The sequence below is a fragment of the Manis pentadactyla genome, chromosome 8 (genome assembly GCF_030020395.1).
Source record: "Manis pentadactyla isolate mManPen7 chromosome 8, mManPen7.hap1, whole genome shotgun sequence".
In the NCBI taxonomy this organism is placed as follows: domain Eukaryota; kingdom Metazoa; phylum Chordata; class Mammalia; order Pholidota; family Manidae; genus Manis; species Manis pentadactyla.
Genome location: NC_080026.1, coordinates 53,099,685 through 53,122,471, shown reverse-complemented (window position 1 = coordinate 53,122,471; position 22,787 = coordinate 53,099,685). Strand labels below are relative to the sequence as shown.

Genomic DNA, 22,787 nt, shown 5'->3' with positions numbered 1-22,787 from the left:
GAACCAAGATTACTCTGTCCAGCAAGATTATCATTTAAATTTGAAGGAGGGATTAAATAATTTATAGATAAGCAAAAGCTGAGAGAATTTACCTCCCAAAAACCCTCTCTACCATCTGTTTTGGAAGGACTGCTATATATGGAAGTGTTCCTAAGGTTGAAGAGCTGTCACCAGAGGTAATAAAACCACAGTAAAGAAAGTAGAACAGCTAATTACGAAGCAAATGCAAAATTAAATTAACTGTCCCCAAAGTCAATCAAGGGATAGACAAAAAGTACAGAATTTGATACCTGATATATAAACAATGGAGGAGGAAGAAAAAGGAGGAGAAATATAAAAGAACCTTTAAATTGGGTTTGTAACAGCATACTAAGTGAGTTAAGTTAGACTCTTAGAGAGTAAGGAAAGTAACCTGGAACCTTTGGAAACCATGAATCTAAAGTCTGAAATGGCAATAAGTACATACCTACCTATAATCACCCTAAATGTAAATGGACTGAATGCACCAATCAAAAGACACAGCATAATAGAATGGATAAAAAAGCAAGACCCATCTATATGCTGCTTACAAGAGACTCACCTCAAACCCAAAGACACACACAGACTAAAAGTGAAGGGATAGAAAAAGATATTTCATACAAACAATAGGGAGAAAAAAGCAGGTGTTGCAGTACTAGTATCAGACAAAATAGACTTCAAAACAAAGAAAGTAACAAGAGATAAAGAAGGACATTAATAATGATAAAGGGCTCAGTCCAACAAGAGGATATAACCATTATAAATATATATGCACCTAATACAGGAACACCAGCATATGTGAAACAAATACTAACAGAACTAAAGGAGGAAATAGAATGCAATGCATTCATGTTAGGAGATTTCAACACACCATTCTCTCCAAAGGACAGATCCACCAGGCAGAAAATAAGTAAGGACACAAAGGCACTGAACAACACACTAGAACAGATGGATCTAATAGACATCTATAGAGCTCTACATCCAAAAGCAACAGGATACACATTCTTCTCAAGTGCACATGGAACATTCTCCAGAATAGACCACATACTAGGCCACAAAAAGAGCCTCAGTAAATTCCAAAATATTGAAATCCTACCAACCAACTTTTCAGACCACAAAGGCATAAAACTAGAAATAAACTGTACAAAGAAAGCAAAAAGGCTCACAAACAAATAGAGGCTTAACAACACGCTCCTAAATAATCAATGAATCAATGACCAAATTAAAATGGAGATCCAGCAATATATGGAAATAAATGACAACAACACAAAGACCCAACTTCTGTGGGATGCAGCAAAAGCAGTCTTAAGAGGAAAGTATATAGCATCCAGGCATATTTAAAGAAGGAGGAACAAACCCAAATGAATAGTCTAACGTCAGAATTATTAAAATTGGAAAAAGAAGAACAAATGAGGCCTAAAGTCAGCAGAAGGAGAGACATAATAAAAATCAGAGAAAAAATAAATAAAATTGAGAAGAATAAAACAATAGAAAAAATCAATGAAACCAAGAGCTGGTTCGTTGAGAAAATACACAAAATAGATAAGCCTCTATTCAGACTTATTAAGAGAAAAAGAGAATCACCACACATCAACAGAATCAGAAACCAGAAAGGAAACACCATAACGGACCCAATAGAAATACAAAGAATTATTAGAGACTACTATGAAAACCTATATGTTAAGAAGCTGGAAAACCTAGAAGAAATGGACAACCTCCTAGAAATATACAACCTTCCAAGACTGACCAAGGAAGAAACACAAAATCTAAACAAATCAATTACCAGCAAAGAAATTGAAGCAGTAGTCAAAAAACTTCCCAAGAACAAAACCCCCAGGCCAGATGGATTTACCTCAGAATTTTATCAGACATAGAGAGAAGACATAATACCCATTCTCCTTAAACTTTTCCAAAAAAATAGAAGAGGAGGGAATACTCCCAAACTCATTCTATGAAGCCAACATCACCCTAATACCAAAACCAGGCAAAGACCCCACCAAAAATGAAATTACAGACCAATATCCCTGATGAACGTAGATGCAAAAATACTCAACAAAATATTAGCTAACTGAATTCAAAAATACATCAAAAGGATCATACACCATGACCAAGTGGGATTCATCCCAGGGATGCAAGGATGGTACAACATCCCAAAAATCCATCAACATCATCGACCACATAAACAAAAAGAAGGAAAAAACCACATGACCATCTCCATAGATGCTGAAAAAGCATTCGACAAAATTTAACATCCATTCATGATAAAAACTCTCAACAAAATGGGTATAGAGGGCAGGTACCTCAACATAATAAAGGTCATATATGATAAACCCACAGCCAACATCATACTGAACAATGAAAAGCTGAAAGCTTTTCCTCTGAGATCAGGAACAAGACAGGGATGCCCACTCTCCTCACTGTTATTCAACATAATACTGGAGATCCTAGCCATGGCAATTAGACAAAACAAAAAAATACAAGGAACCCAAATTGATAAAGAATAAGTTAAACTGTCACTTTTTGCAGATGACATGATATTGTACATAGAAAACCCTAAGGACTCCACTCCAAAACAACTAGAACTGATATCGGAATACAGCAAAGTTGCAGGATACAAAATTAACACACAGAAATCTGTGGTTTTCCTATACACTAACAATGAACTAATAGAAAGAGAAATCAGGAAAACAATTCCATTCACAATTGCATCAAAAAGAATAAAATACTTAGGAATAAACCTTACCAAGGAAGTGAAAGACCTATACCCTGAAAACTATAAGGCACTCTTAAGAGAAATTCAAGTGGACACTAACAAATGGAAACTCATCCCATGCTCTTGGCTAGGAAGAATTAATATCGTCAAAATGGCCATCCTGCCCAAAGCAATATACAGATTTAATGCAATCACTATCAAATTACCAACACCATTCTTCAACGAACTACAACAAATAGTTCAAAAATTCTTATGGAAACACCAAAGAACCCGAATAGCCAAAGCAATCCTGGGAAGGAAGAATAAAGTGGAGGGGATCTCATTCCCCAACTTCAAGCTCTACGACAAAGCCACAGTAATCAAGACAATTTGGTACTGGCATAAGAACAGAGCCACAGACCAGTGGAACAGAATAGAGACTCCAAACATTAACCCAAACATATATGGTCAATTAATATATGATAAAGGAGCCATGGACATACAATGGGGAAATGACAGTCTCTTCAACAGATGGTGCTGGCAAAACTGGACAGCTACATGTAAGAGAATGAAACTGGATCACTGTCTAACCCCATACACAAAAGTAAATTCGAAATGGATCAAAGACCTGAATGTAACTCATGAAACCATAAAACTCCTAGAAAAAAACCATAGGCAAAAATCTCTTCGACATAAACATGAACGACTTCTTCATGAACATATCTCCCCGGGCAGGGGAAACAAATGAAAAAATGAACAAGTGGGACTATATCAAGCTGAAAAGCTTCTGTACAGCAAAGGACACAACCAATAGAACCAAAAGGCATCCTACAGTATGGGAGAATATATTCATAAATGACAGATCCGATAAAGGATCGACACCCAAAATATATAAAGACCTCATGCACCCCAACAAACAAAAAGCAAATAATCCAATTTAAAAATGGGCAGAGGAGCTGAACAGACAGTTCTCCAAAGAAGAAATTCAGATGGCCAACAGACACATGAAAAGGTGCTCCACATCGCTTGTCATCAGAAAAATGCAAATTAAAACCACAATGGGCTATCACCTCACACCAGTAAGGATGGCCACCATCCAAAAAGACAAACAACAACAAATGTTGGCGAGGTTGCGGAGAAAGGGGAACCCTCCTACACTGCTGGTGGGAATGCAAACTAGTTCAACCATTGTGGAAAGCAGTATGGAGGTTTCTCAAAAAGCTCATAATAGAAATACCATTTGACCCAGGAATTCCACTTCTAGGAATTTACCCTAAGAATGCAGCAGCCCAGTTTGAAAAAGACAGATGCACCCCTATGTTTATCGCAGCACTGTTTACAATAGCCAAGAACAACTGGAAGCAACCTAAGTGTCCACCAATAGATGAATGGATAAATAAGATGTCATACATATACACAATGGAATATTATTCAGCCATAAGAAGAAAACAAATCCTACCATTTGCAACAACATGGATGGAGCTAGAGGGTATTATGCTCAGTGAAATAAGCCAAGCAGAGAAAGAGAAATACCAAATGATTTCACTCACCTGTGGTGTATAAGAACAAAGAAAAACTGAAGGAACAAAACAGCAGCAGAATTACAGAACCCAAGAATGGACTAACAGTTACCAAAGGGAAAGGGACTGGGCAGGAGGGGTGGGAAGGGAGGGATAAGGGCAGGGAAAAAGAAAGGGGGCCTTACGATTAGCATGTATAATTTGTTGGGGGAATAGGGAGGGATGTGCAACACAGAGAAGACAAGTAGTCTACAGCATCTTACTATGCTGATGGACAGTGTCTGTAATGGGGTTTGTTGGGGGGGACTTGGTGAAGGGAGGAGTCTAGTAACCATTATGTTCTTAATGTAATTGTAGCTCAATGATAATAAAATAAATATAAATAGGTAAGTAAATAAATAAATAAAATACAGTTATATATTTAGGTGTATATAAATTCACAATGAATATGATGTGTATATGTATATATATATATAATGTTCTCAAAAATTTCTGTGTTGGGGCTGAAGTTGCACTGGCAATCTAATTCCTCCTGATCTTAGTTCCTCAATGCTTATTATGGGATGTGCTTTTTATAGTGATAAAATGTGAAATTTGTTAAACTATATAAATATTACAATAGATGGTTTCTGTGTTTTTTAAATCATTCTGTCACCGTATCAAATATATAACTTTTGGTTCATAGCCTGGTCATATATTGTCAGTGGCGTTATAAAGTTAACATACTGAGATTCAGGGTAGGGTGTGGTTCTCCAATTTATTTTAATTTCAGTGAAGACATATAGGAACAATAGAGATTTTTTTTTCAGGGATGTCCAACTTCCTGGCATTTAGTTAATGTGCTAAATTTTCTATGTAAAGCAATCTGGTATTGGATAAAGGCCTTGATTTTTGATGTTGCAATCTTAGGCAGATGTGTAGTTTCTTGGTTTTATGGTAGCCTAAGTTGCTGGATGATCTGATGGAGTAATACTTTGCCTGAGAAGTTCCATACCATACCTCAGGGGAGCCAAGACCTCATTCATGGTTTTTATTTTGGAGGACTAAGTACACATCTGGCTACTTTGCATATTTTTAAATTCTCATACAAGACACTAAATTCAAAAGGAAGAGTGAAATGTGGTCTGCTCAGGGGAAAGATGAGCTTCTCACCTACAGTTGTATATCCTTATTGAGCACATTGTCTCCTGTAATTTGGTGCTTTGTTACATAATCTCGCCCAATCAGTTCTACAATGGGAACTATTAGTACAACACTGGGCATTTTTTTTATTATTAAGGTATTATTAATATACACTCATGAATGTTTCACATGAAAGACAATGTGGTTAACTACATTCACCCATATTATGAAGTCCCCACCCATACCCCAATGCAGTCACTGTCCATCAGTGTAGTAAGATGCCACAGATTCACTATTTGCCTTCTCTGTGCTTCACTGTCTTCCCCATGAACCCCCACACCATGTGTACTAAACATAGTACCCCTCAATCCCCTTCTCCCTCCATGCCCACCCGCACTCCTACACACCTCTCCTTTGGTAACCACTAGTCCCTTCTTGGGTCTGTGAGTCCACTGCTCTTTCGTTCCTTCAGTTTTGCTTTGTTGTTATATTCCACAAATGAGGGAAATCATTTGATACTTGTCTTTCTCTGCCTGGCTTATTTCACTCAGCATAATATCCTCCACCTCCATCCATGTTGTTGCAAATGATAGGATTTGTTTCTTTCTTATGGCTGAATAGTATGCCATTGTGTATATATACCACTTCTTCTTTATCCATTCATTTACTGATGGAGACTTAGGTTGCTTCAATATCTTGGCTATTGTAAATAGTGCTGTGATAAACGTAGGGGTGCATATGTCTTTTTGAATCTGAGAACTCGTATTCTTTTTTTTTTCTTTTGCTATCATTAATGTACAATTACATGAGCAACATATGGTTACTAGACTTCCCCCATTATCAAGTCCCAATCACATACTCCATTACAGTCACTGTCCATCAGTATAATAAGATGCTATAGAATCACTACTTGTCTTCTCTGTGTTATACTGCCTTCCCCATGGCCCACCACCTACATTATGTGTGTTAACTGTAATGCCCCCCTTTTTCCCCCTTGTCCCTACCTTCCCACTCATCCTCCCCAGTCCCTTTCACCTTGGTAACTCTTAGTCCATTCTTGGGTTCTGTGAGTCTGCTGCTCTTTTGTTCCTTCAGTTTTTTCTTTGTTCTTATACTCCACATATGAGTGAAATCATTTCATACTTGTCTTTCTCCACCTGGCTTATTTCACTGAGCATAATACCCTCTAGCTCCATCCAAGTTCTTGTAAATGGGAGGCTTTGTTTTCTTCTTATGGCTGAATAATATTCCATAGTGTATATGTACCACATCTTCTTTATCCAGTCATCTACTGATGGACACTTAGGTTGCTTCCATTTCGGCTATTGTAAATAATGCTGTGATAAACATAGGGGTGCATATGTCTTCTTCAAACCGGGCTCCTGCATTCTTAGGGTAAATTACTAGGCGTGGAATTCCTGGGTCAAATGGTATTTCTATTTTGAGTATTGTGAGGACCCTCTATACTGCTTTCCACAAAGGTTGAACTAATTTACATTCCCACCTGCAGTGTAGGAGGGTTCCCCTTCCTCCACATCCTCACCAACATTTGTTGTTGTTTGTTTTTTGGATGTTGGCCATCCTTACTGGTGTGAGGTGATATCTCATTGTGGTTTTAATTTGCATTTCTCTGATGACAAGCGATGTGGAGCACCTTTTCATGTGTCTGTTGGCCATCTGAATTTCTTCTTTGGAGAACTGTCTGTTCAGCTCCTCTGCCCATTTTTTAATTGGATTATTTGCTTTTTGTTTATTGAGGTGCATGAGCTCTTTATATACTGTAGGATGCCTTTTGGTTCTATTGGTTGTGTCCTTTGCTGTAAAGAAGCTTTTCAGCTTGATATAGTCCCACTTGTTCATTTTTTCTTTTGTTTCCCCTGCCCGGGGAGATATGTTCATGAAGAAGTTGCTCGTATTTATGTCCAAGGGATTTTTCCCAATGGTTTATCTACAAGTTTTATGGTTTCATGAGTTACATTCAGGTCTTTGATCCATTTTGAGTTTACTTTTCTGTATGGGGTTACAGAATGATTCAGTTTCATTCTCTTACATGTAGCTGTCCAGTTTTGCCAACACCAGCTGTTGAAGAGGCTGTCATTTCCCCATTGTGTATCCATTCCTCCTTTATCATATATTAATTGACCATACATGTTTGGGTCAATAACTGGACTCTCTATTTTGTTCCACTGGTCTCTGGGTGTGTTTTTGTGCCAGTACCAAATTATCCTCATTACTGTGGCTTTGTAGTAGAGCTTGAAGTTGGGGAGCAAGATCCCCTCTGCTTTATTCTTCATTCTCAGAATTGCTTTGGCTGTTTGGGGTCTTTTGTGGTTCCATGTAAATTTTAGAACTATTTGTTCCTGTTCGTTGCAGAATGCTGTTCTTATTTGGATAGGGATTGCATTAAATCTGTAGATTGCTTTAGGCAGGATGGCCATTTTGACAATTTTAATTCTTCGTACCCAAGAGCATGGGATGAATTTCCATTTGTTAATGTCCTCTTTAATTTCTCTTAAGAATGTCTTGTAGATTTCAGAGTACAGGTCTTTCACTTCCTTGGTTACATTTATTCATAGGTATTTTATTCTTTTTGATGCAATTGTGAATGCAATTGTTTTCCTGATTTCTCTTTCTCCTAATTCATCAATAGTGTATAGGAATGCAACAGATTTCTGTGTATTAATTTTTTATCCTGCAACTTTGCTCGATTCAGGTATTAGTGCTAGTAGTTTTGGAATGGATTCTTTAGAGTTTTTATGTACAATATCATGTCATTGGTAAATAGTGACAGTTTGACTTCTTCCTTTCCAATCTGGATGCCTTTTGTTTCTTTATTCTGATTATCATGACTGAGCCTCTAGTACTATGTTGAATAAAAGTGGGGAGAGTGGGCATCCCTGTCTTGTTCCTGATCTCAGAGGAAGAGCTTTCAGCTTTTCACTGTTCAGTATGATGTTGGCTGTGTGTTTGTCATATATGGTCTTTATTATGTTGAGGTACTTGCCCTGTATACCCATTTTGTTGAGAGTTTTTATCATGAATGGATGTTGAATTTTGTTAAATGCTTTTTCAGCATCTATGGAGATGGTCATTTTTGTCCTTTTTGTTGATGTGGTGGATGATGTTGATGGTTTTTCGAATGTTGTACCATCCTTGCATCCCTGGGATGAATCCCACTTTATCATGGTGTATGATCCTCTTGATATATTTTTGTATTCGGTTTGCTAATACTTTGTTGAGTATTTTTCCATGTATATTCATCAGGGATATTGATATTCAATTTTCTTTTTTTGTGGGGTCTTTGTCTGGTTTGGTATTAGAGTGATGCTGGCCTTATAGAATAAGTTTAGAAGTATTCCCTCCTCTTCTATTTTTGGAAAACTTTAAAGAGAATGGGTGTTATGTCCTCTCTAAATGGCTGATAAAATTCAGCAGTGAATCCCTCTGGCTCGGGTGTTTAGATCTTGGGTAGTTTTTTGATTACCATTTAATTTCGTTGCTGGTAATTGATCTGTTTGGATTTTCCATTTCTTCCTTGGTCAGCCTTGCAAGGTTGTATTTTTCTAGAAAGTTGTCCATTTCTTCTAGGCTTCCAGTTTGTTAGCATATAAATTTTCATAGTATTCTTTAATAATTCTTTGTATTTCTATGATGTCTGTGGTGATTTTTCCTTTCTCATTTCTGATTCTGTTTATGTGTGTAGATTCTCTTTTTCTCTTAATAAGTCTGGCTAGGGGTTTTTCTGTATTGTTTATTTTTCAAAGAACCTGCTTTTGATTTCATTAATTTTTTAATTTTATTCTTCTCAATGTTATTTATTTCTTCTCTGATCTTTATTATGTCTCTCCTTCTTCTGACTTTGGGCCTCATTTGTTCTTCTTTTTCCGGTTTCAATGATTGTGAATTTAGACTATTCATTTGGGATTGTTCTTCCTTCTTTAAATAGGCTTAGATTGCTATATACTTTCCTCTTAGAACTGCCTTCTCTTCATGCCACAGAAGTTGGGTCTTTGTGCTGTTGTTGTCATTTGTCTCCATGTATTACTTGATCTCTGTTTTAATTTGGTCATTGATCCATTGTTTATTTAGGAGCATGTTGTTAAGCCTGCATGTGTTTGTGAGCCTTTTTGTTTCCTGTGTACAACTTAGTTCTAGTTTTATAACTTTGTGATATGAGAGGTTGGTTTTTTATTTTACTGAGGCTCTTTTTGTGGCCTAGTATGTGGTCTATTCTGGAAAATGTTCCATGTACACTTGCAAAGAATGTGTATCCTGCTGCTTTTGGGTGTAGAGTTCTGTAGATGTCTGTTAGGTCGACCACTTCTAGTGTGTTATTCAGTGTCTCTGTGTCCTTATTTATTTTCTCTCTGGTGGATCTGTCTTTTGGAGTGAGTGGTGTGTTGAAGTCTCTTAAAATGAATGTATTGCGTTCTTTTTCCTCCTTTAATTCTGTTAGTATTTGTTTCACATATGTAGGTGCTCCTGTGTTGGGTGCATATATATTTATAATGGTTATATCCTCTTATTGGACTGAGCCCTTTATCATTATGTAATGTTCTTCTTTATCTCTTGTGACTTTCTTTGTTTTGAAGTCTATTTTGTCTGATACTAGTACTGCAACACCTGCTTTTTTCTCCCTATTGTTTGCATGAAATATCTTTTTCCATGACTTCCCTTTTAGTTTGTGTATGTATTTGTTTTTGGGGTGAGTCTCTTGTTGTCAGCATATAGATGGATATTACTTTTTTTATCCATTCTATTACTCTGTGTCTTTTGATTGGTGCATTCAGTCCATTTATATTTAGGGTGATCATTGAAAGATATGTACTTATTGCCATTGCAGGCTTTAGATTCGTGGTTACCAAAGTTTCAAGGGTAGCTTCTTTATTATCTAACCGTCTAACTTTATCTCACTTATTATGCTATTATAAACACAGTATGATGATTCTTTATTTCTCTCCCTTCTTATTCTTCCTTCTCCACTCTTTATATGTTAGGTGTTTTCTTCTATACTCTTTTGTGTTTTCCTTGACTGCTTTTGTGAATAGCTGATTTTATTTTTTGCCTTTAGTTAGTATTTAGTTGGTCTGCTTTCTTTGCTGTGATTTTATTTTCTCTGATGACGTCTGTTTATCCTTAGGAGTGCTTCCATCTAGAGCAGTCACTTTAAAATACCCTGTAGAGGTGGTTTGTGGGAGGCACATTCCCTCAACTTTGTTTATCTGGAAATTGTTTAGTCACTCCTTCATATTTAAATAATAATCATGATGGATACAGAATTCTTGGTTCAAGGTCCTTCTGTTTCATTGCATTAAATATATCATGCCATTCTCTTCTAGACTGTAAGGTTTCTGCCGAGAAGTCTGATGATAGCCTGATATGTTTTCCTTCATAGGTGATCATTTTTCTCTGGCTGGCTGCCTTTAATACCCTGTCCTTGTCTTTGATGTTTGCTGTTTTAATTATTATATGTCTTGTTGTTGTTGTCCTCCTTGAGTCCCTTGTGGTGGGAGATCTGTGGGCTTCCATATCTGAGAGACTATTTCCTTCCCTAGCTTGGGGAAGTTTTCAGCAATTATTTCTTCAAGGACACTTTCCATCTCTTTTTCTCTCTTCTTATGTTACCCTTATAATGCAAATATTGTTTCATTGGGATTGGTCACATAGTTCTCTTAATATTCTTTCATTCCCAGAGATCCTTTTATCCCTCTGTGCCTCAGCTTCTTTGTATTCCTGTTCTCTGATTTCTATTCCATTAACAGTCTCTTGTGTCGCATCCAGTCTGCTCTTAAGTCCTTTCATTGTTTATTTCATTTCTGTTATCTCCCTCCGGACTTCATCCCTTAGCTCTTGCATATTTCTCTGTAGTTCCATCAGCATGGTTATGACTTTTATTTTGGATTCTTTTTCAGGAAGATTGGTTATATCGATCTTGCCAGGCCCTCTCTCTGGCATTTGAGTAATTTTGGACTGGACCAGGTTCTTCTGCCTTTCATGGCAATAGAAGTAATCATTGGCAAGTGGCGCATGTGTCAGCTGGGAGAACAAATTCCTCTCCTGCTTGCTGGTCACTTTGCCCTTCTCTGCTGCCTATGCTGGTTACCTGCACACACAGAGCAGTCTCTGGGTTAATCCCCTGCACTTCCGTAGGCTGTGCAGTCCTCAGGATAGCCTAGGGCACAGGCAGGGCTCTCAAAGAAGCAGTGTATATACTCCTGTGAGAGTGGTGCCCCTTCATGCCTTCCAGACTCTGCGCTGGCTTCCTCTGCCTGTGCTGGGCAGCTGTGCACAGAGTGCAGCCTCTGGGTCTGGCCCAGTTAGCTGCATGCTGGGAGAAGACTCTGTGTGGTTGCTCTGGGTGAGACTGCTCCCCAGCTTGTCTACAGCAATGGCCAGTTTGGTTGCAGTGCTAGTTGGGGGGAATGAACAGCAGGCTGCTTATCACCATCTTGGGCTTTGGAGCTGCATTGCGACCAAGGGCGTTAGGGCACCTGAAGTTCCTTAAGATTCCCAGCCTGCTGGGCTGAGTGTGCTGGGACAATTTTGTCTACCTGTTAAACCCTTGTCCCATTAAGACTTTTAAAGTGCCCACTTTTCTTTTGTCCCATGGGAGCCGGCTGTGGGGACCCACTTGCAGTCTCAGTCTCAGATTTTGCTTTTCCATTTCTCTAATATCCAGTACACCATGTAATGTGTGTCTGTGCTCCTGGTGCAGATTACTAGGGCTGGTTATTTAACAGTCCTGTGCTTCCACTCCCTCCCCACTCTGATTCTTTTCCTCCCACCAGTGAGCTAGGGTTGGGGTAGTCTTCAGGTCCCATTGGGTCACAGCTTTGTATCTTACCCTTTTTGTGAGATGCTGAGTTCTCGTAGACATAGATGTAGCTTGGCTGGTGTAGTGTATCTTCTGGTCTTTTAGGAATAGTTGTATTTGCTGTATTTTCAAAATATATATGGTTTTTGGAGGACATTTCCACCACCCTACTCACACCACCATCTTGAGAAAATCCTCCAGAACTTGTATTCTTTGGGTAAATTCCTAGGAGTGGGATTCCCTGGTCAAATGGTATTTCTATTTTTAGTTTTTAGAGGAACCTCCATGTTGTTCTCCACAATGTTTGAACTAGCTTACATTCCAACCAGTAGTGTAGGAGGGTTCCACTTTATCCACATCCTAACCCGCATTTGTTGTTCTTCATCTTTTCGATTCTGGCCATCCTAACCGGCATGAGGTGATATCTCATTGTGGTTTTAATTTGCATTTCCCTGATGATTAGTGATGTGGAGCATCTTTGCATGTGTCTGATGGCCATCTGAGTTTCTTCTTTGGAGAATTGGCTCTTCATATCCTCCACCCATTTTTTAATCTGGTTATTTGCTTTTTGGGTGTTGAGGCATGTGAGTTCTTTATATATTTTGGATGTTAACCCCTTGTTGGATATGTCGCTTACAAATATATCCTCCCATACTGTAGGATGCCTTTTTGTTCTGTTGATGGTGTCCTTTGCCATACAGCAGCTTCTTAGTTTGATATAGTCCCACTTGTTCATTTTTTATTTTGTTTCCCTTCCCCGAGGAGATGTGTTCAGGAAAAAGTTGCTCATGTTTATATTCAAGAAATTTTTGCCTAGGTTTCCTTCTAAGAGTTTTATGGTTTTGTGACTTATATTCAGGTCTTTGAGTCTTTTAGAGTTTACTTTTAGAACATTGGGCATTTTTAAATCTCTGTGTGTTAAAATATATTTACTATAGAAGTTGCCATTTAAACCACTTTAAAATACACAATCCCGTAGCATTATCACATTCCCAAAGTTGTACACCTATCACAACTGTCTATTTCAAAAGCTTTTTCATCACCTCAAACAGATACTCTGTGACCAAAATTCCCCATTCCTCCTCCCCCACAGCTCCTGGTAACCTGTACTTTTTGTACTCCTGGTACTTTTTGTCTGTATGAATTTGTCTAATCTAGACATGCTATGTAAGTGTGATTATACAGTATTTGTCCTTTTGTGTCTGGTTTATTTCACTTTGCATAATGTTTTTAAGGCTCATCCATGTTGCATCATATGTCAGGACTTCACTATTTTTTGTGGCTAAATAATATTCCATTGTGTAGGTATACCACCTTCTGTTTATCCATTCATCTGTCAACAGATATTTCGGTTGTTTCTCCCTTTCAGCTATGGTGAATAATGCTGCAACACACTAGGCATTTTTTGTTATATTTGAAGATCTTTAGTATATTTTTAAATAAAGAAGTATTTCCAGTATTTGTTTCTTTGTTATAAAATATGAAATATTTTTATTGCTTTAATAAAGAAGAGGAACAAATTATCTACTTTTATGTAAGTTCTAATGGAGGAAGAAAATTAGGTGTAGTGACATTGTGTCATCCAAACATTATAAGCCTCTTAACCTTTTTCTTTATCAGCATGGGAAGATTTCTCCAGAGAATGCTGGACACATCATCCTGAAGCCCTAACCCACCAGCCCTAGTTTGTAGAAGATGACAGACAGTTATTGCCTCCTCCGTTCCCTGGAAAATTACAAAAACGTTTGATCACTTATGGTCTTTGAATTTTAATAAGACATTGATTTATAAGATTCAGTCTTAGACCTTCTGAAGAACTATATATATATATTTTTAAGAATTAGTTTTTACAAATCCTACCATTTGCAACAACATGGATGGAGCTAGAGGGTATTATGCTCAGTGAAATAAGCCAGACAGAGAAAGACAAGTACCAAATGATTTCACTCATTTGTGGAGTATAACAACAAAGTAAAACTAAAGGAACAAAACAGCAGCAGACTCACAGACCCCAAGAGGGACTAACAGTTACCAAAGGGAAAGAGGGTGGGCAGGGCGGGTGGGAAGGGAGTGAGAAGGGAATTGAGGAGTATTATGATTAGCACACATAAATGCAGGGGGGCATGGGGAAGGAAGTATAGCACAGAGAAGACAAATAGTGACTGACTCTATAGCATCTTACTATGCCGATGGACAGTGACTGTAATGGGGTATGTCGGGGGGACTTGATGATGGGGGGAGTGTAGTAACCACAATGTTGCTCATGTGAAACTTTCATAAGATTCTGTATCAATGATACTTTAATAAAAAAAAGAATTAGTTTTTAATTCAGCTCACTTTTACTGTAACTTTTTCTTCAGAAGTCACATAAAGTCATTTCTCATAGATGGTTTCACAGAATATTTTCTTTTCTTTTTGGAGATTGTTTAGATTTCTAGGTACTTTTAAATCCAGATTTGACCCTTCATATGCTAAAATACATGATTACACAAAGATTAATGATTAATTCATGTTGCTCTATAGATTTTTAAATTTCTATTTATTCACTGATCATTGTCTCTAGTTAATATGCAAAGCTCTGTGTGACTTACAGTCACATATAAATTTCACTTATACAGTCTTCAGTCATGAGTTGCCTATAAACTTCATCACTAAAAGAAACAAGCCTGGCCCTCAGGGATGTCTCTAGGACCCAAAGTGGGGGGCTCAGGGATACCCATACTCTGGTGACCTGCCGTAATTTTGATGTTGTAGCTGGTGGAGGCAGTGACCTCAGACTCTGGACAGTGAACGGGGACCTTGTTGGACATGTCCACTGCAGAGAGATCATTTGTTCTGTGGCTTTCTCTAACCAGCCTGAAGGAATATCCATCAATGTAATTGCTGGGGGATTAGAAAATGGAATTGTAAGGTAGGAGAAGTTCTGACTCTGCTTTCTGTTTTTCATAAGGATACAGTTATTTCAAAAATTAGTTTTAATATCTAGACATACTAATATTTAATATTTAGAGATTTATAATCACCTTCAGATATAGGTTCTTGTTCTTTAGCTATACTCGTTTATTAACAATAAAGATAGCTTTAGTGTGGTTTTTAAATTTTATATTGTTTGTTAACTATGAAAGATTAAGACTATGAAAATATACAAAGTTAACTTTTCATACTCTCACATAACACACTGTAAACTTCCTAGAAGTAACTATTAATCATTTATTATGTTTTCTTTCAGGTGATTTTTAACAAATAAACAAAAATGTAGGTGTTTGTAGTGAAGGAGATTCTAGTTTGCATAATTAGGTGATGTCTTTTTTCTGCCCTCTAGGTTATGGAGTACATGGGACCTAAAGCCTGTGCGGGAAATTACATTTCCTAAATCAAATACGCCTATTGTAAGGTAAAATTCTCCACATGCCCAATTCTTGGTAATATACTTTGTGTTTTTGTTAGAGCTATAAAAGCACAGACCTAAAGAAATATGTGATGGAAGTCAATACAAACAGCCAACTATTTATCTGACTTGAGGTTGTCCAGGACCCAGTGGCAAGAGGGAGCACATACCTTGTCTTCATTGTGCTTAAAATCTGAGTCAGGAACACACAGTCTAACCTGCTGAGACAGCCCAGGGAAGGCCTCTTGAACTGCAGGAGCTGTATTCATTTCCTAACTTACTGAAAAACTATTATGTTGACTGGTAGCTGTCGGGGCATTCTTCACAGATGGGCAAACAGCCAGCTACCCTTCACCCTGTTAACAGATTTGACTTTGAAAACTCAATTGGAAGTAATTCATTCAAATTCTACTTTATTGAAATAAAACTGTTTTCAATGTACTAAATGTAAAGTTTATTAAACCTAAATTACTCATCAATGTTACATTTTTACCCTTTCCTCTTTCAGGGAAGTAAAATACCTCCATAAAATCATCATCATTTATTTCTATAAACAGAAAATTTAGTGCTGTTATGTTTCCTACACCCAAATATTTGTCACTTAAGTAACAAGGCATAAACAAAAGGAAAAAGAAAATATGCCAAGGAAGAGAAAGTGCTGATCTCTCTGACCCTGATTTTATTCTGTATCACTTGGTCACCTGAGTTTCACTAACTTGCCCACAGAGTGACTAAACTATATTAGACTTACAGTTAAAATTGGTGGGTTGTAGGCAATCATTTCATTTGTCTCCCCACTCCAGATAACATTTTTACACTAATTTATATACAATCACTAATATGCTAATGCAATTTTAAGAGGTATAATATCCAAATGGGATTTTTTTTTCTACAGCCTTACATTTTCCTGTGACGGCCACCATTTGTACACAGCGAACAGTGATGGGACCGTGATTGCCTGGTGTCGGAAGGACCAGCAGCGCCTGAAACAGCCAATGTTCTATTCCTTCCTTAGCAGCTATGCAGCTGGGTGAATGAGAGAAGACTTCTCATTCTCCAAAGCACTTTAACTCCTAACCAGATCGTGGACTTCATCAGTTTTAGGAGGTTGAACCTGAAGAAGTGGATGACCAAACAAACCATCCAAATACTGATAAAATCTGTTCACTGCACACAAGTCAGCAGCCTCACAAATTCCTGAGAGGAAAGTCTTCTCCTAATTTAGTGATAATCTGGAGGATCATGTCAGTATGCACTAACAGGATTTAAGTCTTGCGTGGTAAATTAAAAATAATATTCTCAAAGGTTTTTCTACAAGAGTATTCTAAAGAAAAGATTAGGGTGTCTCCTTTTTCTGTTATTTTTAAAGAGCCAGTAGAATTTTTTAATTGGTTAGTTAATTGTTTATGTAAAATACTCTAAAAATTATATTTAAGAAGTTCTGTACCACGATAGTCCCTTCTCCCACAGAAAAGGAAAAGAAAAGATAAAAATTCAGGGCTTGATCATTGCTTTCATTGAGAAGTAAATTATTCAGTAGGTGCTTCTGCACCAAACGGCTTATGGAATATCTGAATACTAAACTCAGACTATGAAGAAATCTCAGTGTTAGGCTGTTTTTAACAGTTGCCTTCTCAGCTCAAAGTAGAACTAGAATTTTTTGATAGTCATAATCAAGAAACAGGTATCATCGATTTCATACATACTCTATTTCTTCATAAAAAATACAACTTAAAATCCATAACACTAAATATTAAATATCCTTACTTGAGTCATGAAGATTTAAATACAATAATTCTTTTAATATCTCTCATTTACAGAGCATTGAATGCTTACCAATTTGCAATAGGAAGCCTCCACTATGCAAAAAGTTTGCACAGATATTAATAATACAGTCTAGATAAGGCTTTTAATCTAATGTGCAGGAGGAGCCTTCTTCCCCAAAACAGAATTACAAAAAGAAAAGAGACCATTTACTTTGTTTAAAACAGAAGGCAGAATAATTCTTTTAGGAAGCAGTTTCCACTCTGTTTTTACTAACCCATATAGCCTGAGAAATCTAGCAACAATAGAAATTCTAAGTGTACACCACAGCAAACTTACACCATAAGACAGAATCCCTCAGTCCTGGGATACTCTGTCTACCATGATGTTACAACTCTGTTGTTACATGGACTGCTGCTTCATTGGCTTTGGAAACACTGTACAATAGCTGAGTCATATGTTACCACGGGAGAAAAATATGTATTCCCGCCTAAGAATAACTTGCGTGTTTGTTAACAGAAATTTCATTGTATGGTGTTTACAAACCTACTTTTGTAACTTCCAGACTTTCTAAAACATTCTGCTCAAAAACGGTATAAAATACAATTCCAAAGTATCTGCTGTCAAGACAAATACAGTAGGAAGCAAGTGGTCCCATATACTTGTAACTTCATACTGCATACACATGTCAGAACAATTTACAGGCTGCATTTAGATCATGGTCTGCACAAACCAGCTATTAATTCTGAAGTCCAAATAAGTGCAGAGATGAGATTATTCCTATTCACGTTGAAGTGATTTGCTCTGTTAAAACAATAATTGCAGCTATTGTCTAACTCTCATTTTTATACTGAGAACTTTCAATTAGTTCCCTATTAGAATAGGGTTGCTACTCAATCTTTTTTTTTTTTAGGCTGAATTTCATCATTTATCTAAAGAGAAAATATGCAAAATAACTGGTCTTGTTAAGAGTGCAATATTATATTTTTATGTAAAAATAATTTGGAGGGATTATTTATTCAGCATGAAACTTAGTATGTATATGTTTGAAACACTTCATAATGTGCATGTTGTAGCAAACATTTCTGTAAATTATCACAAGCTTTGTTATCTTTGTATACACTGCCTCTTCAAATTGGGAATAAATTTCATAACATAAATTTAAAGAACTATTCTTTATACAATTTCAATATATGCCATATCTCAAGTTGGTGGCTTTTTTCTTGTAACCCACATAGGTTCTCTCTTTAGCTCCCCTACACATTTATGTCACTAAGAAAAGACAAAACTTCATTTCCTAATTATGCTGTTGGTGGGAAATTTCATATTTCAACCTTCACTACCCTTAAATGGAGTTTAGACAGCAGCCCCAAGTCAAACCACTCATCTAAAGAAAAACACCTGTTCTCATCCCCCAAGAGCAGATCTGTATGGAGCCCCTGCAGTGTACAGGCAGTGCACTCCATGCTGTGAGTACAGCTGCTCCGGCACTCCCACAGGCTGCGGGCTGGGGGCAGAACACAGTACCCATGATGTTCAGGTGTCTAGTTACCAAATGTGGCAAGCACTGGAGGTAAAGCATGGCCTGAGAAAGTATAGAGGAAGAATTCCATTTACAGCAAGGGATCGAGGAAGGCCCCATGAGCAAGTGAAATCTTTGTTGAAACCTAACAGATGAATAGACATTTACCTAGTGAAGATGGGAGCATATGTGTTCCAATTATACATTTGCAAAGGCCAGAGGTAGGCATATCAACAATCACAGGCCCAATGAAGGAAAGAACATCTTGTACACACCTCAGCTTCTCTGATGGCATTGCACAGTGCTGGGTGAATTCAGCAAATAGCAGTCCAAGAACCCAGAATTATTTTTTTCTGCTTTGAATCTGTGATGTTTTAAGGGTTCTCAAGACTACAGCACACCTGTTTGTAGGTGTCTGTCCCCAAAATAACTCAGACGCAGTATCAGTGTAAGCCTGCCAACCTAAATGTCCCCTCTTGAGGTGCAAATCTCAGACTGACTCTTCCTTTCAACAACCTTCATTGAATGCCAATTATGCATAGGTGCAATGCTGGATGATGAGCAGAGGAGGGAAGGAGTAGGGAAATTCTTTTTCCAGCCCTTCAGAACTCATACTTGGCAATCTTTTGGATGACTTGTTAATGTTTTGAATCAAAGAAAGAAGAGCTACAGGGTGTTCTCATTCAAGATGGCAGCATAGGAAGATCTTGAATTCACCTCCTGCAGACACACTGAACCTACAGAACAATTTCCTCTAAATAAATCCAAAAACTAAGCAATACTACTCCCCAGGTGAATGAAAAAAAAAATGCCCACGTTGAAATGGGTAGGAGAGGCTGAGACACAATCTCACCATAAACCTCACCCCTAGTGCAGCAACCCACAGTTGGGAGGGAATTCCCAATCCTAGCTTTCCCTGAGGAGCAAAGGGTTTGAACCCCACGTCTAGTGCCCTAGTTTTTAAGACCTACACCTGAGAGACAGACCCCCAAGACATCTAGTTTCAAAAGCCAATGGAGCTTGCAAGACCACAAGGCTATAGCAAATTGAGGAATGACAGATCTTAAAGGGCCATCCCTGATGGACTCACACCATGAACCCACCAAGCCTGTTGAACTGAAACGTGCCCAGTCTTTCTGTGGAGTTGGCCTATTGATTATCTTAAAAGCTTGAGGATCAGGCATCTCATTTAACACATACTTAGGGGCCACTGAAATGCCCCAACAACAGAGGCAGCAGGCTGCCATCTTTGTGCTCTCCCTCTGCCTCACTCCAAGTTCCTAGTATCTCCCAGGAAGGAGGTTGTACACATGTCTGGGGCTCCAGTTTTTATGACTGCCACCCAGGGGGCGCACTCCGATCACCTGGCTTTAGTGGTCAGCAGAGCTTATGTTGGTATGTCCCACAGGACAAGAACAAATGGAGAAACAGTTCTTACCAGCTACACCCACTTCCAGGCATGCTGCCAAGCCAGCTGGCAGAAACACCCTGTCTTTCCATAAAGGCCTATTGGTTTATCTTTATAGCTGCAGCCTGAAGGGCAGGCTTCTAACTAAACACATATCTAGGGGCCGACTGCAATTCTCAGAGGTAGGCCAGCAAGGCACCATCTTTGCATTCTCCCTCTAAGCTGCCCCAGGTCACTGGCATCTCCAAGAAGAGCTTGTGCACATGTCTGGTATGCCAGCTTTTATGGCTGCCATATAGAGGACACATCCCTGGCTCTGGGTCCAGCAGAGCTTGTGTTCATAGACTCAAAAGGATGGTAGCAAACAAGGAAACAGTTCTTAACTGGCTAGCACACCAGGGCTCAGTACAGAGGAAGTAGAAGTGCTGTCATGCCAATGGGTTTCAGCCCCAAGCAAGTTCACTATGGATTCAATGTAACCAAGAAATGACAGTAAAACATTCTTGGGTTGAAAGGGTTATACCCAACTTTATTCGCATGGTGGCAGGTCAATCACTAAAATCCCATTCACTCAGAGTGAGTCTGCATGCAGCGAGCCAGTGTCTGCCTCTGGGCCTCACTACCCGCACAGCCATCCTCTGGGCCTCTATCCTCTGCTCTGCTCTCCTGCAGCCGTACTGTGTCTCACAGAGCACCAGGCAGGGCTCTTTATATAGAGTCAATAAGGACACATTGCCCACACGTGTGTAATGAGCTAGCCAACCAGGGCCACATGAGAATCCTGGTCACAGGAACCTTCATTTTATCCACAAGTGCACATCTCCCAGTCTTCTGAAGAAGTATATTTTTGTCCTTTAAAAAAGTTGCTGCCTGAGGATCTGGCTTCCAATCAGCCTGAATCTAGGTGCTGTCTGAGATCCTCCCTACTGGAACACTGTCGTACCAATGGGTTTCAGTCCCGGGCAAGTTGACTATGGATTCAGTGAGACTAAGGAATGACAATGGAACATTCTTGGAGTAAAAGGGTTTATTACCTGGCTTGTTCTCCTGGCAATAGGTCGAGCACTAGAATTACATCTGCATCCAACAGTCTGCAGGTCTATAATCCTCCTTCATCTCTGCCTCTACCCCAGAGCACTAGGCAGAGCTCTTTATATAGTGACTCAGTAAATAATAGCTTATTGCCTATGGGTGTGGAAGCAGTAGCCTATTAGCAGGCCAATTACATTATCAAATGGTTTAGGTTCAGGTGAAGAGCCTGGCCATAAGAACCCCAACTTTCCCCACAAACACTGACAGGTCTCAACTACTGGAAGCCACTGAGAACAAAGTGGGCTGCTTGGAAAATCACAAAGTCTTAAGAGACAACCAAGAACTAGAGCATGGTTGAACAAGGTTTGTCTCCTACATGAGGCCAACCCTTCAAGACTAGGAGAGGTGGTGGTTTTATCTAATGTGTAGAAACTTACACAGTTCAGGGAAATGAAGAAATAAAGTAATACATTTCAAATTAAAAAACTATAAAACATCAGAAAAATACCTAATGAAGCAAAGATAACCTGATAAAGAGTTCAAAATAATAGTCATTAAATGCTAACCAAGGTAAGGGGACTATGCATGAACAAAGTGAAAACTTCCAACAAAGAGAAAGAAAGTACAAGAAAGTATCAAACAAGTCACAGAACTGAAGAACACCATATCTAAACTGAAAAAACACAACAGAGGGGTCCAACAGCAGACAAGAAGCAGTGGAAAAAATTATCAGAGACCTCAAAGACAAGGCAGAGGAACTCACCCAAACAGAGCAAAAAAAAGAAAAAAGTGAAAAAGAGTGAAGCTAGCTTAAAGGACTAATGGGATAACATAAAGTGGACCAATATTTGCATTATAGGGGTCCCAGAGGAGGAGGGAGAGAGAAAGAGACAGAAGATTTATTTGAAGAAATATTGGCTGAAAACTTCCCTAACCTGGGGAGGTGTCTTGCCAGTGGGTTTCAGCCCCAAGCAAGTTCACTATGGATTCAATGTGACCAAGGAAATGACAGTAAAATATTCTTGGGGTGAAAGGGTTATACCCAAATTTATTTCCACAGTGGCAGGTCAACCACTAGAATCCCATCCACTCAGAGTGAGTCTGAATGCAGCAAGCTGGTCCCTGCTTCTGGGCCTCTCTGCCCCCACAGCCATCTCAGTCTCTGTCCTCAGCACTGCCACCACTCCAGTCTCATCTCTGTTCTCCTGCAGCCTTGCAGCTGTGCCACCATGTCTCTTAGAGCACTGGGCAGGGCTCTTTAGATAGAGTCAATAACAATGTATTGCCCACATGTGTGTAGTGAGCTAGTCAACCAGGGCCAGGTGAGAATCCTGGCCATGGGAACCTTCACTTTATCCACAGGAAGGAAACATATAGATCCAGGAAGCCTAAGGAGTTGCAAAGAAGATGAACTCAAAGAGACCCACACCAAGATACATTATAATTAAATTGTCAAAAGTTAAAGAAAAGCTACAAGGTCAATGTTTAGAAAACTGAGTAGTGAGGT

At 38.6% G+C, this 22,787-nt stretch overlaps 1 protein-coding gene across 4 annotated transcripts in view; it reads left to right on the top strand.

The window, feature by feature from the left end:
• LYST (lysosomal trafficking regulator) overlaps positions 1 to 18,478 on the top strand; it is a 224,662-nt gene extending 206,184 nt beyond the window's left edge. For all 4 annotated transcript variants that reach the window (XM_036919307.2, XM_057505741.1, XM_036919308.2 and 1 more), the window contains 3 exons: positions 14,921 to 15,077; positions 15,489 to 15,560; positions 16,450 to 18,478. In XM_036919307.2, the coding sequence (XP_036775202.2) occupies positions 14,921 to 15,077; positions 15,489 to 15,560; positions 16,450 to 16,588 (368 nt within the window). In that variant the 3' untranslated portion in view covers positions 16,589 to 18,478. The remainder of the gene's footprint in view (positions 1 to 14,920; positions 15,078 to 15,488; positions 15,561 to 16,449) is intronic.
• Positions 18,479 to 22,787: the final 4,309 nt, after the last annotated feature.